Source organism: Tauraco erythrolophus, chromosome 3, assembly GCF_009769465.1.
Source record: "Tauraco erythrolophus isolate bTauEry1 chromosome 3, bTauEry1.pri, whole genome shotgun sequence".
In the NCBI taxonomy this organism is placed as follows: Eukaryota; Metazoa; Chordata; class Aves; order Musophagiformes; family Musophagidae; genus Tauraco; species Tauraco erythrolophus.
Window position 1 is genome coordinate 35187460 of NC_141467.1, and position 13052 is coordinate 35200511.

Genomic DNA, 13052 nt, shown 5'->3' on the forward strand with positions numbered 1-13052 from the left:
TTTATTTAAAACCTAATCTTGATTAAAGCTCAAAGTGCAGAAAAAAAAATAATTAAAGAACCTTATAAAAGCTTCTTGTAAAATAACAGTACTCCTGTACTGCAAAGTAGACATCTTTGGGTTAACAACTACAGATTAGACAAGTCCATAATTCTAGACTGAATCACAACAAGAACTGTTTCTTCTAGTGTTTACTTCTTCAGCAAAACCCAGAAGGTATCACTTTTCATTATGAGGCAAGCAGTGTAAACTTTGCTAACAAAGATTTTTATTTAAACTAAAAAGGAGGACATAGAAAATGAACGGCAAACAGGAAACGGCTTTTCACCTGTAAATATCTGTGACAAATCAGGACAGGTCAATGAAATGATGGTCTCCATCTCTGAATGGTCTCTTTGTCCAAGCGACGGCTTTCAACAAACAAACTGATCATGACCTTCACTTAGCGTCATCTCTGGCACCCCTTATGGGTGCTTTGGATGCTCTAAGACATGCAAGTGCCAGTGGATGTCTGGACAACTGAATTAAGCTTCTAGTCTAGGCTGGTCAGACACTGGCTGTTGGGGCCCCAGTGACCGTACTGACCAGACCTCCACCCACAACAGGGGAGGCTGTACAGCTACCCTGTGTCAGCCCTCACATGGACACTTCAATGGAGTTGTCGGTTGCAAACTTAGAGCCATAAAAAGCAGCCGTGGTAGGCAACCCGTTATGTTTCTCCACTCACAATGGCAGCTAAATCAGGCAGAAAGAACAGAGCACCTTTAAGAAATACGCACAGCAGAAGATATGAAAGGTTATATATACAGAGAGAGAGAGAGTTTGGGAATGAAAGGTTATATATATATATAGAGAGAGAGAGTTTAGGAACTCTATAAACTCTAAAACCATGTCTTTTTGTTCCTGTGTTAATAAAGCTAACTCTTTAGATAGTGGGACCTGTTGATGGGACAGTCTGAGGAACCCTTTCTGCCTGTTGTGTAAACACAAAGAGTCTACAGTGTCGGTCAGTCTCCTTTGACAGTGTCGTGTTCCGTTTTAAATCACTTTGCTGCTTGTCCCTTGATGCACTTGGGCTAACATTCCCAAATTTATAGCACTATTTATCCTCAGTCACTATGTAGCTCAAGAATTGGTAAATAAATCTATCGAGAGGAACTAAAGCCTAACTCTTCTCCATCCTAGACCAATGTCTCATGGGGCCGCACTCCGTGAACCTTGAATTACTTTCTGCACGGTGAGACAGATTCGGCTAGGGGAACGAAGCACGTCCCTACCTTGCCTTATAGCCTTGAGGTTCCTACAGTCTTCTGGGCAGTGGTATATGCGAATTTGAACCCTTTCAGATTGTAGAAAGAATGCATCTCTCAACCTTACCAAGTGTTTTTCACACTGAACTATTGTTCAATGTCTTACTGAAAAGGACCTAAAAAAACCCCAAACACCCATCCCCTCGATTTATCACAGGCGAGTACTACTCCTTCCAAAGAATAAGGCCTGCAAGCTCTGAACAGGAACGGCTGAAGCCTTCTCACCTTGAGGTTTCCCCATTAGTGGGCTTGAGACGACCCTCCGCAGAGTGTATGGGATGTCTGGACTGCCAGCTGCTGCACTAGAAGCACAAAACTGCACAGGGAAATTGTCCTGCCCAGAGGCACTACGTACCAGGTGAGGTGGTTTGGCTTGTTACGGATCACGTATTCCCAGTCACACTGACTGGGGCTCCAAGGTGGCACTGCATGTTTTTGGCTGAGCAGCAGGAACTGTTTCCTAGTCTTAATAAGACGCTGCGATTTTCTCTGCTGCATTTTGAAGTGTTTTAACCAAAACTGTGCAAGTTTCTTCAGAAAGAAGCAGCTTAATAGCTTAGTTTAGCTTATTACTTTTTTACATTAGCTTAATCCTATATTGTTTGCACCCAACATTACTGTACATCTGTCCTGCCATATCATCTTTAGTACCAGCTCTTGAAACTGTGAGAAATTATGTACTTTTACCCTAAAGCTGAAATTAATCCTGAAGCACAATTCTGCATAAGCAGCAATTTCCTTTGGCATAAGACGTGGCAAACGTAAAATACCATGCTAAATGCTGATAGTGTTCTAAGTTTGTTGACATACGTGCACTGAAAAACAGAACAGAAATTATTTTGCACATGGCTGTATTATCTACATTTGAAATGTTAATAGCGCAACCACCAAGGACCTCAGGGTCTAACAGGCTCTGATTGCCCTAATTGGCTCATAACCATCTTATCCCTCGATAACCCCTCCTCCTCCTCTTCTTCCCAGGGATTTCGCTACCTGTTTTCAAGGTCAGCTCTGATATGGCAGAGCTGCGTAACGTGGCTCAGCTCAACTGCTCTGCTGTTTGCTGTCAGCAACTTGGAGCAGTACCGCAGGTGGCCAAACCAGTGATGCCATCACAGAATCAGCTGACACACCCAGAGTCACTAGAGTGGCCCACTTTGACCCCTATTTTTGTTAAACTCCACTAAAACCAGTACAGTGAGGAGCGTGGAGTAATGTAAAATCTTTAGTTCTGTACAGAAGTAATTACCTGTGATCACCCCTCTGCACTGGAGCTCCAAGATCTTCCTCACCTTACCTGCATCATCACTCCTGGACTCGCACTGAATTCACCCAGTGGTAAAGTTACATATTTGTGAGTCTTCAGAAAGATAAATACAGTGTGAGAGGCTTCTGATGACTTCTATTTTAATTGCTCAACAAAAATTTTTATTTACTAAGCAGAAAATTATTACCATTCATAATCACTATGCTAGTCCTTTCAAAATTATTACACAAATAAAGTTATAAAAACGTATTTTAAGGATCTGCTAATGTTACTGTTCAAAAAAAAACCCAGCCACGATCAGTTAAATGGTTTTATTCTCAAAACAACTGATCGGAAATATAAAATATTTTATCACTATTTCTGTTTAAATATTGGTGACAGATTATGCATTTCCTTAAATAAAGTGCTATTTTTACAAACAGGTATTTCATATTTACTTTTACTGCTGTTCTAACCTCTTAATATTGAATAGATAAAATGTATTTTGGTTAATGAAGAATGCAGCATTACTTTTCCTGTATATTCCTTCTCACAAAACCATTATGTTTTCAATTTCGACTCCTTTATCTGTATCCAGCCAACAGAAGAACATTCAGTTTATAAAAGTCTCCATGTAGAAACTCTCATAATTTGTGGAGGTTTTCATGCCTTCTTCCATGTGTCCATGGAGGCCTCCTATGGATTCTTCATCTACGGGCAAGAGTAAAATGAAAACATGCATCTTCTTATACGGTCATTCACTCTTCCTGCTCTTCTGACTTTGTTCTTCTGAAATCCAGATGACTGACACCTCAAACAATTCCACACTTACATGGAACTATAAAAGCAATCTCTTTATTGTTTTCTTAGATTCTTTGTGGGATTCGAATTTTAAGTACATTACTGCACAAAGTCCTATACAGGTGTAGTTAGGACTAACTTTTCAAATTTTCATTTGTACACTTGGATTTACTCAGCCAGATGCCAAACTTCACCGTAAGAAAAAAAATAATCTTTTTTTTCCAGTAGCTACCTTTTAGAAGAAGCAGCTTCTTGTGGTTTAATAGAGCAGCCAGGTGCTGTAAAAGAAAAAAAAAAAAAAATCTGAAAAATTGCAACTAGCAAGACTCACAGCTTAAAAGAAGACAGAGTAATTCCACAGCTATCAGGAAAAGGCCCACATTTCCCAATATCACTGTTATCCCAGACTCTAACAATTTGACCCTGTAATTCATTTTATTCATCTTAAGCCCTTTCCTGTACGGAGGACATGAGAAGTCAAAGTCATGTGAAAAGGTCATCCATCTACTGCCACAAGCCTTTCCAGTACCTCTCTTTTCTCAATGTGTACCTTTCCAGCAAGTGACTTCCTGAATCCTGTACGATTTTTATTTGCAAGTCTAAATTGGTTTTGCTCCTGTTTTTACTTCTGACTCTGCAATCTCTCTAACTCCTTCCTTTGGATAATTTCCATTTGGTATTTCTGACTCTGAATCCAAAAGTAGAAAGTAAACATACAAATGGCTCCCCACTCTCTTCCACTCTATTCTGTCACCTCTTTTAAAACACCCTCATATGTATCTGTAAGTCATATCATATGTCTAAGCATGTACCAGTATGCAACATACTATCATACGTACAGAGAAACTGGAAGACCGGAATTACCGCAAAGAATTATAGATTGAATGGCATCATATTCTTTTTTCATCATAGGCATAGTTACTCTTCCTTTAACTTGTATCTGGAGAATATTCAGTTTATTCTTTTGGTATCTAAATCCTCCCTTTGCTCAGTGCCCCTCCTAGGTGTTGGAGTATTTGCTCCTTTTTCTTCCCACCTGTTACAAAAGAAGTGTTATGTTTAGGTGGGGGAGAGCAGCTGGATTTCTATACCATGTGATAAGGCTCAGCTTTTTCTTTTGAGTATTTCAATAAACTTGGTATTAGAAGGCAAACTAAGCTAACTGGCAGTTAGCTTTACCTTCAACAAATCTTTGTTAATTTTTTTTTCATAATGAGGTTAAGAAATGCCCTAGGAGAAAAAGAAGATTGTGCCCTTCAGAGTACAAACCCTGGATGTTGTCTTGCTTTTTTTCATGTCATTTTTGTAGAAATGGCAAATTCTATTACAAGCCCCAGATTTGGAAAGGGAACTCCATGAACCATGTCATCACAGATCTAAAATTTGACACTACTTTATAAATGTATTATAACTAGCACATGGGATTTTATTTCTACTATTCTGGGGGAAATAATTTCAGTTAGTTTGCTCCTTTTTTTCTTGCACAGAGTTTCATAGAATCCATCAATTTTTTTCAGTTTTCTGTTTCTGATTTGTCAAGTCTGTTTTGAGATGCAGCTCACTCTCCTTTGGTGTAATTTCCTTCAATTAACCTGCAGACCACTGCCAGATCTGTTCAACCTCTTAATTATCCACTTGATGATTGCTGCATGAGTCTTGACACAACTACCCCTGCCAAAATAAACAACCCTGAACAATTAGTCCCGGCAACTGGGCATTCAAAAAGTCTGATTTTCATCAGAATCATGTAAGCAAAAAGGTTGCCTCAAACTACAAACATAAACATTTCCGGAGGGGGATACGATTTCTTAAATCCAGTTTCCTCAGAAATCTGGACTTCATGCTGCCGCTTGGTGTTCCATTGAAGCCTCCTCCAGGAATGTTTTGTTCCTCTGAGCAGTCATCTTGCCTCATGGCTCCATGGGCGGCTGGTCATCTACTCTGAATTTATACGGTGAAGCAGCAAGCTCATTCTGTGTTTGACATATTTCACTGGGTTATAAAGCAGCAGTCTCCTCCTAGTAGCTTCTCTTGTCAGGGACAGCGTGATTAGCACGCATTAGCAATTTTTCAAGCCATAATTTTTTCCCTTGAAAACTACCAAAGTGTCAAAAAACACCGTAACATTCACTCTTGCAATAAATTAATTTCAGCAGAATTTTCTGAAGGTCACAAATTCATTTCTATTAAAAAAGAGACAAAAGCAACACTCTTTACGCAAGTACTTTTGCCTATTCCGAATAGGGACAAGAACTATGGTGCCACTGAACCTAATGGCTTACAGGTCTAGTAACCCGTAATTGTTTTATACTGCAATTAGGGCAGTCATCTAGTTGTCCTGGTTTTGTCTGGGACAGAGTTAGTTTTCTTTTAGCAGCCAGAAGAGCTCTGTGTTTTGGATTTAGTCTGGGATTTGCTATGAGAAGAATGTTGATAGTGCACTGATGTCTACAGTTGGTGCTGAGACACCAAGGACCTTTCAGCTTCCCATGTTTTTGTCAGTGTGCAGGAGCACAACAGGCTGGGGGGAGCATGGCCAGGACAAAGGGCCCACAACTCCTAGTTCAGGATTTGAGCTTATATTTAAGACTGAGGGCCAAATTGGCCAATGGAATATTCCATATCATGCAACATCATGCCCATTATATAAATGAAGGTTGGTTGGAAAGTTTGGGTTCTGGGATTCTCAGAGTTCTATCCCTCTCTTGCTCTCTTTTCAAATCCCTCTTTTCTGGCCTCTCACTCTTTTGGGATTGTGGTTTCGGGACTTCTCTGTTTTTGGGATTGCTTGCCAGGACAGGATGGGCGTTGGTCACCAGGTGGTGAGCAATTACACTGTCCATCGCTTCTTCGTATATATTATTATCATTTGATGTATTATCGTTTTTATTATTATCATTATTAACTTTATTTCAATTATTAAATCGCTCTTATCTCAACTCACAAGTATCCTTCCCTTTTCTCCTTTAATTCTCTTCCCCATTCCTTGGGGGTTGGGGAAGGTGAGCGAGCGGCTGCATGGTGTTTAGTTGCCGGCGGGGTTAAACGATGACAGCAGCTCAGGCAAGGACTGGAATATGGAGCTCCCACTCTCTAACCTAGTATCACTGGTGTGAGGTGTGGAAGACATGGTCTCAGTACCCTTCTGATAGAAAACAGATACATGTCAAAGCCTGTTATCTTCTGCAAAGAAGAATTGTCTCACTTCCAGCCCCAGGGATGACACAGCAACTGACGTACAAAGCTATCTTTCTGCCAGCAGTGAGCTTTGTAATAACTGAAATAGCTCATCTGCCAAAACCCAACGAGCACTCAACAACCTTTCTACAAGTTCTTGTAGTATTACAGTGAGTTCAGATGCAAAGACCTCAGCAGGAGGTGCTCACCAGAAGGAGGACCTCGCCAGAAGCTAACTGAGGATTCAACAAGACGGGAATTGATTTTAAACTGCCAAAAAACTATCGAGAAGAACCTGTAGTATCTTCTCTAAACAAGTCTGTTGTGTGAAATTAGTTACACCACCAACCCTCTACTTCTCATGGTCTTGCTTTTACTTTTTCTGCCTACTGTTGTTTTCCTTCTCCTGCATTCCTTGTAAGTGTAAATGTACTGCAGTCCTCTCTTCCATTCTAGAAACACTCACCTAGATGCTCTTCTATTTCTGTTGCCTGCCATCTCATACCAGCTTTGATGAGCAGCAATAGCTCCTGACCCAGTAGCAGCAGGAGAGGGGCTGAGCCTGGGCAGTGTGGATTAAGGCATTTTGGGACGAACTGAAGCTAAGTGGACATTGGAGCTATAGGGATGAGGAAGGGTGTGGAAGCTGCAGACATGCGTGAGCTTGGTGATGGTAGTCAGCCTACAGACTTCTCACAATTATAAACTACATTTCCAGAAAGTGAGGATTTAGCTTCTTTTCCCCTGCTTTTTCATTTCTGAATCTTATGGATATGTTTGGATTGTATTCCATTATCTTCTTTACACACCTACAAGCTAGAAACATCCTAAAAGCAGAGCTACGCTGACAGCCACCTTGTCAGGTATTGAGCTTTCAAAATTACTCAAAATATTGAGGAAATCACAGTGATAGGTGTGAGAACAGTGATACTGACACAGCCGAAAGAGCAGGATGGTTTTATTATCCTGTGAGCTACATCTAGCTTCTTAAAAGGGCAAATCATGAGGTGACTTTCTTGCTAATGGTGTCCAGGACAGGTTCCTAGGAAGAGCTGTAGAGAAACCAGTGGTTGTGGACCATGCAAAAAGCATAAAAAAATTCACATATTACTTTTCAAGCACATCACAGAAGCCAGCCAGTTACAGACACCATGATGCCAATCAATGATTAGAGTGTAATGAGCTAGAGTAGTTAAGATCACATCAGAAAACCTAAATGTATTCACCATGGAAAAGCTTGAGAAGGTTCCCATTTCAGAAGCCTTCTTTATGTGGGAGGCCAAAGTATCTTAACCTGAAGTATTGGTAAAAAAGGTTATGAAACAAATACACAAAGCAAATAGTAACAAATTGCTAAGCCACATGTTCTAGAGGAACACGAGGATTAACCAGCTGAACTGCTGAATACAGAGCACAGGTTCTTGTTTAAATTGCCACATAACTGAGAAGCAATAAAAATGATGTCGTTTTTTTTAATGGTTCAAGAGGAGATCCAGGGAAACACAGACCAGTGAGATGGACAGTAGTACCAGGCAGCTTAGCATAAACTATAACAAAGAATCTGAAATTTTGTGGAAAACAATCAAAAAGGGGTTTCAAAAGTCTTGCCTCACCAAACTACTGTAATTCCTTGAAGGTGCCAACAGCCTTGTAGATAAAAGAGATCCACTTCATGCCTGGATTTTTAAAAGGCGTTTCACAAGGTCCAAGGCTGGCTCTTAAGACAATAAGGAAGCCAGAGGGTAAAAACAAAATTTCTTGTGTGGATAAATAATCGGTTAGGATGGCAGAGAACAGACGGTGGGAGTAAACAGTGATTTTTTTCCACCACAGAGAGAGTCACCACTAGCATTGCAGTGATCTGCACGAGGACTCAGGACATTCAGTATATGATTTCAAAAGGGCACACAGAATGAAGTGACAAACTTTCCAGAGTTATCCATGTAAACAAAAAGAAAGGCAAACAGAAGACTGGTGAAAGGACGTCATGAGACACCAGGACCCAGACAGTAAGATGGAAGACAAAATTTGATGAAGATAAATATGTATGAATAGAAGATTTGTATAATGTAGTAATGTATGTAAATACGTCTAATGAAGTAATATGAAGTAAGGCATATGGAAAAAATGATGTGTGAGTTGTTATATGGAATTATAGGCTCTGAGCTCAAACTCAGTAGATGAGCTGGGTTATAAGTGATAGTTCCAATTAATACCAATTCAGTCTTCAGTGACAGTCAAAAAAGCAAAGTAGTAGAAATAATTAGGAAAGGCTAAGAGAACTGAAAATAGAGAACACAACTGAAAAACAAACGTCACTGTGTCACGTGTAAAATCCAGGGTGTGCCTACATCTTGAATACTGTATGCTAGGCTGGTATTGCCAAATCTGAAAGGATGTAACAGAAGAGGAAAAGAGGTCAGAAAAACTATAGCATAGGGAATGATTAAGCAGCTTGTAAGCCTTCCGTCTGGAAAAAAACATGGCTGAGGAAGAGTGTCACGGACATCTGTAAAATCACCAGTGGCGTGAAGGCAGTGAAGAAGGAACAATTGTCCACTGTATCTTCTGATCCAGTAGGATGAAGCAAGAGAACTCAGGACATGGCAAGTTCACAGCAAGTGAAAGCAAGCAGCTCTTCGCAACAACGTCAAATAAGATCAGATGAAGGAGCCGAACACAACTGTATGGACCTTGGATCTGACTCAGTACAGCTGCTCTCATGCTCTAAAATATTACACATTCCTGGAAATTACTTCAAGTTCCGGAGACTGCATAAGGGTCCCATTGCTACTTTTTACAACAAAAAGCAGCTTACCTGGTGTGGAAACTTCCTTTATCTACATGTTTTCTTCTTCCTTCTCTGTTAGTGTTTCTGTTGCTGTTTCACAGCCAAATCTATTTCATGGAGCTCTCCGACACAAAACCTCAGAAGCCAGATCTCTGATGGCAGCCTCCTTGCAGCATCCTGTCAACTGGTCAGCAGGAGCAACTGTTGCCTCCATTCTTATAAAAGGATGTTCTCCCCAACTCTGTGTCACCACTACCGTCTTTCGCTGTCTTCAAGACACTTTTAAGCTCAGTGGTTAGGCTCAACAAGTTGCTTGGAGACACGTTACATCCATATGCTTCTTCAGTTCTTGAGTAATTCCACTTCATTGCGCCATGTTATCAAATCCCAAAGACCAGCTTCTGCTCACCTAGTAGTACCTACAGAAGAGGCTCTTCAAGTCTGGGATGTTATCAAGAGACATCCAGAAGCTCCCACATATGCTGACTACTCTGAGAACAGGAAGGAAGCTGCACAATGCATACAGTGACATCTGATAGTGGCTTTCAGCCAAGCAGACTATACAGAATATAGAAAGTAGCCTACATTGACCAACTACCCCAGCAATGCCCAGTCTTCCCGAAGACAGGAGCAGGACTACAGTTGGTATCTGCTTTCACATATCTAGTGATATTCAGCTGATTGAGATGGGAACGACCGGGACTTGTTCATTATAAAGCCTCCTAAAGCATACAGTACCTCAAATATTATTTAACATAAGCACTAAATGAATAAAATGGTTTTGTGAGTGGATGCAAGCAGCAAAATAAGCAACTGAAGGAGAGCAAGAGGCACTTTAACATGGTGAATTTCTCGAGGCCATTCAATGGCTTTCACGTTGCTCCTAAAACACGGAACCAGAAATACACATACAAATAGGTTTTGCCCCATTCTTTAACCTCGAGTAACAGATGTGTATCTGCCTTTGGCTCAGGTGGCTGGCAGGACAGAGATGTGCGACTTTTTTATCTAGGGGTGACTACAGTAAACGTATTCATTTGTTCCAGGTCAGCAACATCTTTCTGTACATTTTGATTATAGATAGGACACTTTAAAAGCAGTTTCTTCAGCAACAGCTTGCAATTAACACTGGTGGTTGGAACAGATGTATTCCAAAGAAACTGACTATAGACAATCATATAAAAATATTACCTATACAAAAACTAAATGCATACATACATAATTAAAACACCTTTCTAAGCCAGTATACTAAATTGTAAACCCTGAATATATTTATTTGATCACACTAGAGAAAATTGTCTCCTATCAAGAGTATGCAAAAGTAAATTATGTATCATACAGAAACGCACCTCCCACTGCTGCCACATATATGTATATACACACACTATGTACAGCATACTGTATGCTATAGTTTGCTATACTTACATCCATTTTCTGTTTAGTAATGCATAACAAAAATCTTATGCTTATTTCAGACAGTACTGAAGCGTGTATAAAAATCTTAGATATCTCCACCTTTTTACCTTGAAATCTTCTCTACAGTCTCAGCAAGAGACGCAGACACAAATCAATCATTAACCCAGAAAGCAGTGAACTGCCTTGCTTGCCACATTCTATCTTCTAGCCAGTATTAATTAAAAGTATTCACACATTTTTCAATTCATTTCAGGTGCTACTTACATTGGGAATGACCTGGAGGTCGTGTGTTACTCACACTACTCTCAAAAGAAGAGTGGAAGTTGTGTATAGTTTCTTGTAAAATCTGTCTCTCTCGTCCCTGTAAAAACACAATAAAATGAGGTATTCTTAAATTTCTGTTTAAAAATTGAATTTATTAAGAGTTCACAAAAAAAAACGTGCAAATATGTGCATCTATGCCCAGAGAGTCACAGTGTAATATCAGGAATAATAGCAAAACCTTACCTCCCAGATATCTAGCAAGCCTTGTAGTAATCTCTCCCTGAAACTGCCAGACAGCAATGGAACCATTTTCATTATTTTCTTCATCACTTTATACCATAAACCATCATCCACCTCCCCTCATTTTTAGCTTAATCACTTGCTGCTGCTCTTAACTTGGAGAGATTATCTTTTATGTTTTGTTTACCTGAGCTTCCAGTATCAGAGAGACAATGGATGTCAAAACTGAAAAAGCAGCTGAGAAGTGTCAGCAGGACTAATTAAAGAGATGCTCCAGTCCGTAATCCTTCTGACAAGGACATTGCATACTGTATGCCATTCTTAGCAGATTGAATCATGTCAATATAAAATTAAAAGGCAATAAAAGCGTCAGGAATGAGAGAAGTGCTATCTACCAAATCACAGAGAAATCAAGAACTGTTAGGGAAAACAAAGGAGACCTTTCCTTTTACACTACATTCTAGAGCTGGACTACAGTGGACAGACGGTTCTTTTTAGCATCACTGAAACTAATATTCAGCAACTGCAATACTGCCAATGTTTACATTAACAGTAGGTTCTGATATGATTTCCAATTCTCTGTAAAAGAACTGTACAGTCACTGAACTAGGGAAGAGTTAACAAAAGAGAACAGGGAGTACCAAAAAGGAAGATATTTTTCACTAACGCAATACATTAAATATTTTGCTTGAAAAATATTCATTTGGCTTTTCTAACTAACATCTTCAACTGAATTTTGAAATGTATGTTGGATTAACAACATAAGCAAACCTTGAATTAATTTACTAAGTACAGTACTTCAAAATGTACCTTTCCTGCATTCAGTTCAGAAATAGCTGCCAAAATTTGCTGCCTTGATCCATCAGTTTTAATACCTAACTCTTTCAAATCACCATCAGTAAGTGTGAGGAAGGCTTCCATATCCACCTGCATATGGGAGGGGGAAAAAAAAAAAGATAAGACAAATTTACCTAGGCAAAGATTCACTATTACAGGTTAAAAGTGTTTGGTTGGTTGGTTTTTTTTTAATTCTATACACTTCCTATAAATATTAGTCACACAAAAATTTTTAAGGAATTACCAGCACCAAATGGTACCCACTTTACCACTCTGTTGTAGAGTTTTAAACCTGCTGTTAATAATTTAATTAATTATGATAGTATATTTAAAGTATTAATGGAATTTTCTGGGTTTTTTTTAGACAAGCACTGTCAATACAATATATATACTCTCCACAAAAAATCATCTATTTACAGTAGCAGCTAGTTGAATAAGCCGAAGATTTCTCTTTTTCCTTTTTTGCCACACCTCTCCCTCACAAAAACTTTTGGAATTTCAGAATATTATATGTACTTTTCTAGTGTCTCCTGAGAAAAACCTAGCGTTTGTTCATATATCAATTTTTATTATATCAACACATCCATAAGGCTGTGATAAGAACAAACATGATGGTCGCACTCAAAGAGTTGTGGTCAACGGCTCGATGTCCAAGTGGAGATCAGTGACAAGTGGTGTTCCTCAGAAGCCGGTACTGGGGCTGGTGCTGTTTAACATCTTTGTTGGAGACATGGACAGCGGGATTGAGTGCACTCTCATCAGCAAGTCTGCCGATGACACCAAGCTGTCCGGTGCGGTTGATACGCTGGAGAAAAGGGATGCCATCCAGAGGGACCTTGACAGGCTGGAGAGGTGGGCCTGTGAGAACCTCATGAAGTGCAACAAGGCCAAGTGCAAGGTCCTGCACATGGGTTGGGGCAATCCCAAGCACAAGTACAGGCTGGGCGGAAAATGGATTGAGAGCAGCCCT

The 13052-nt window shown here is 39.8% G+C and overlaps 1 protein-coding gene across 2 annotated transcripts in view; it reads right to left on the reverse strand.

Annotated features, from left to right (window-relative positions):
- Window positions 1-3415: 3415 nt before the first annotated feature.
- The window catches only part of ANKS6 (ankyrin repeat and sterile alpha motif domain containing 6), a 47024-nt gene continuing 37387 nt past the window's right edge, over window positions 3416-13052 (reverse strand). The window contains exons 16-18 of one of the 2 annotated variants that reach the window (XM_086609135.1): window positions 12056-12172; window positions 11006-11102; window positions 3416-3635 (exon numbers count right to left, since the gene is read on the reverse strand). In XM_086609135.1, coding sequence (XP_086465261.1) covers window positions 3586-3635; window positions 11006-11102; window positions 12056-12172 — 264 coding nt within the window. In that variant the 3' untranslated portion in view covers window positions 3416-3585. Of the gene's footprint in view, window positions 3636-10963; window positions 11103-12055; window positions 12173-13052 lie in introns of those variants that run through there. The other variant, XM_086609136.1, reaches the window with a different exon arrangement.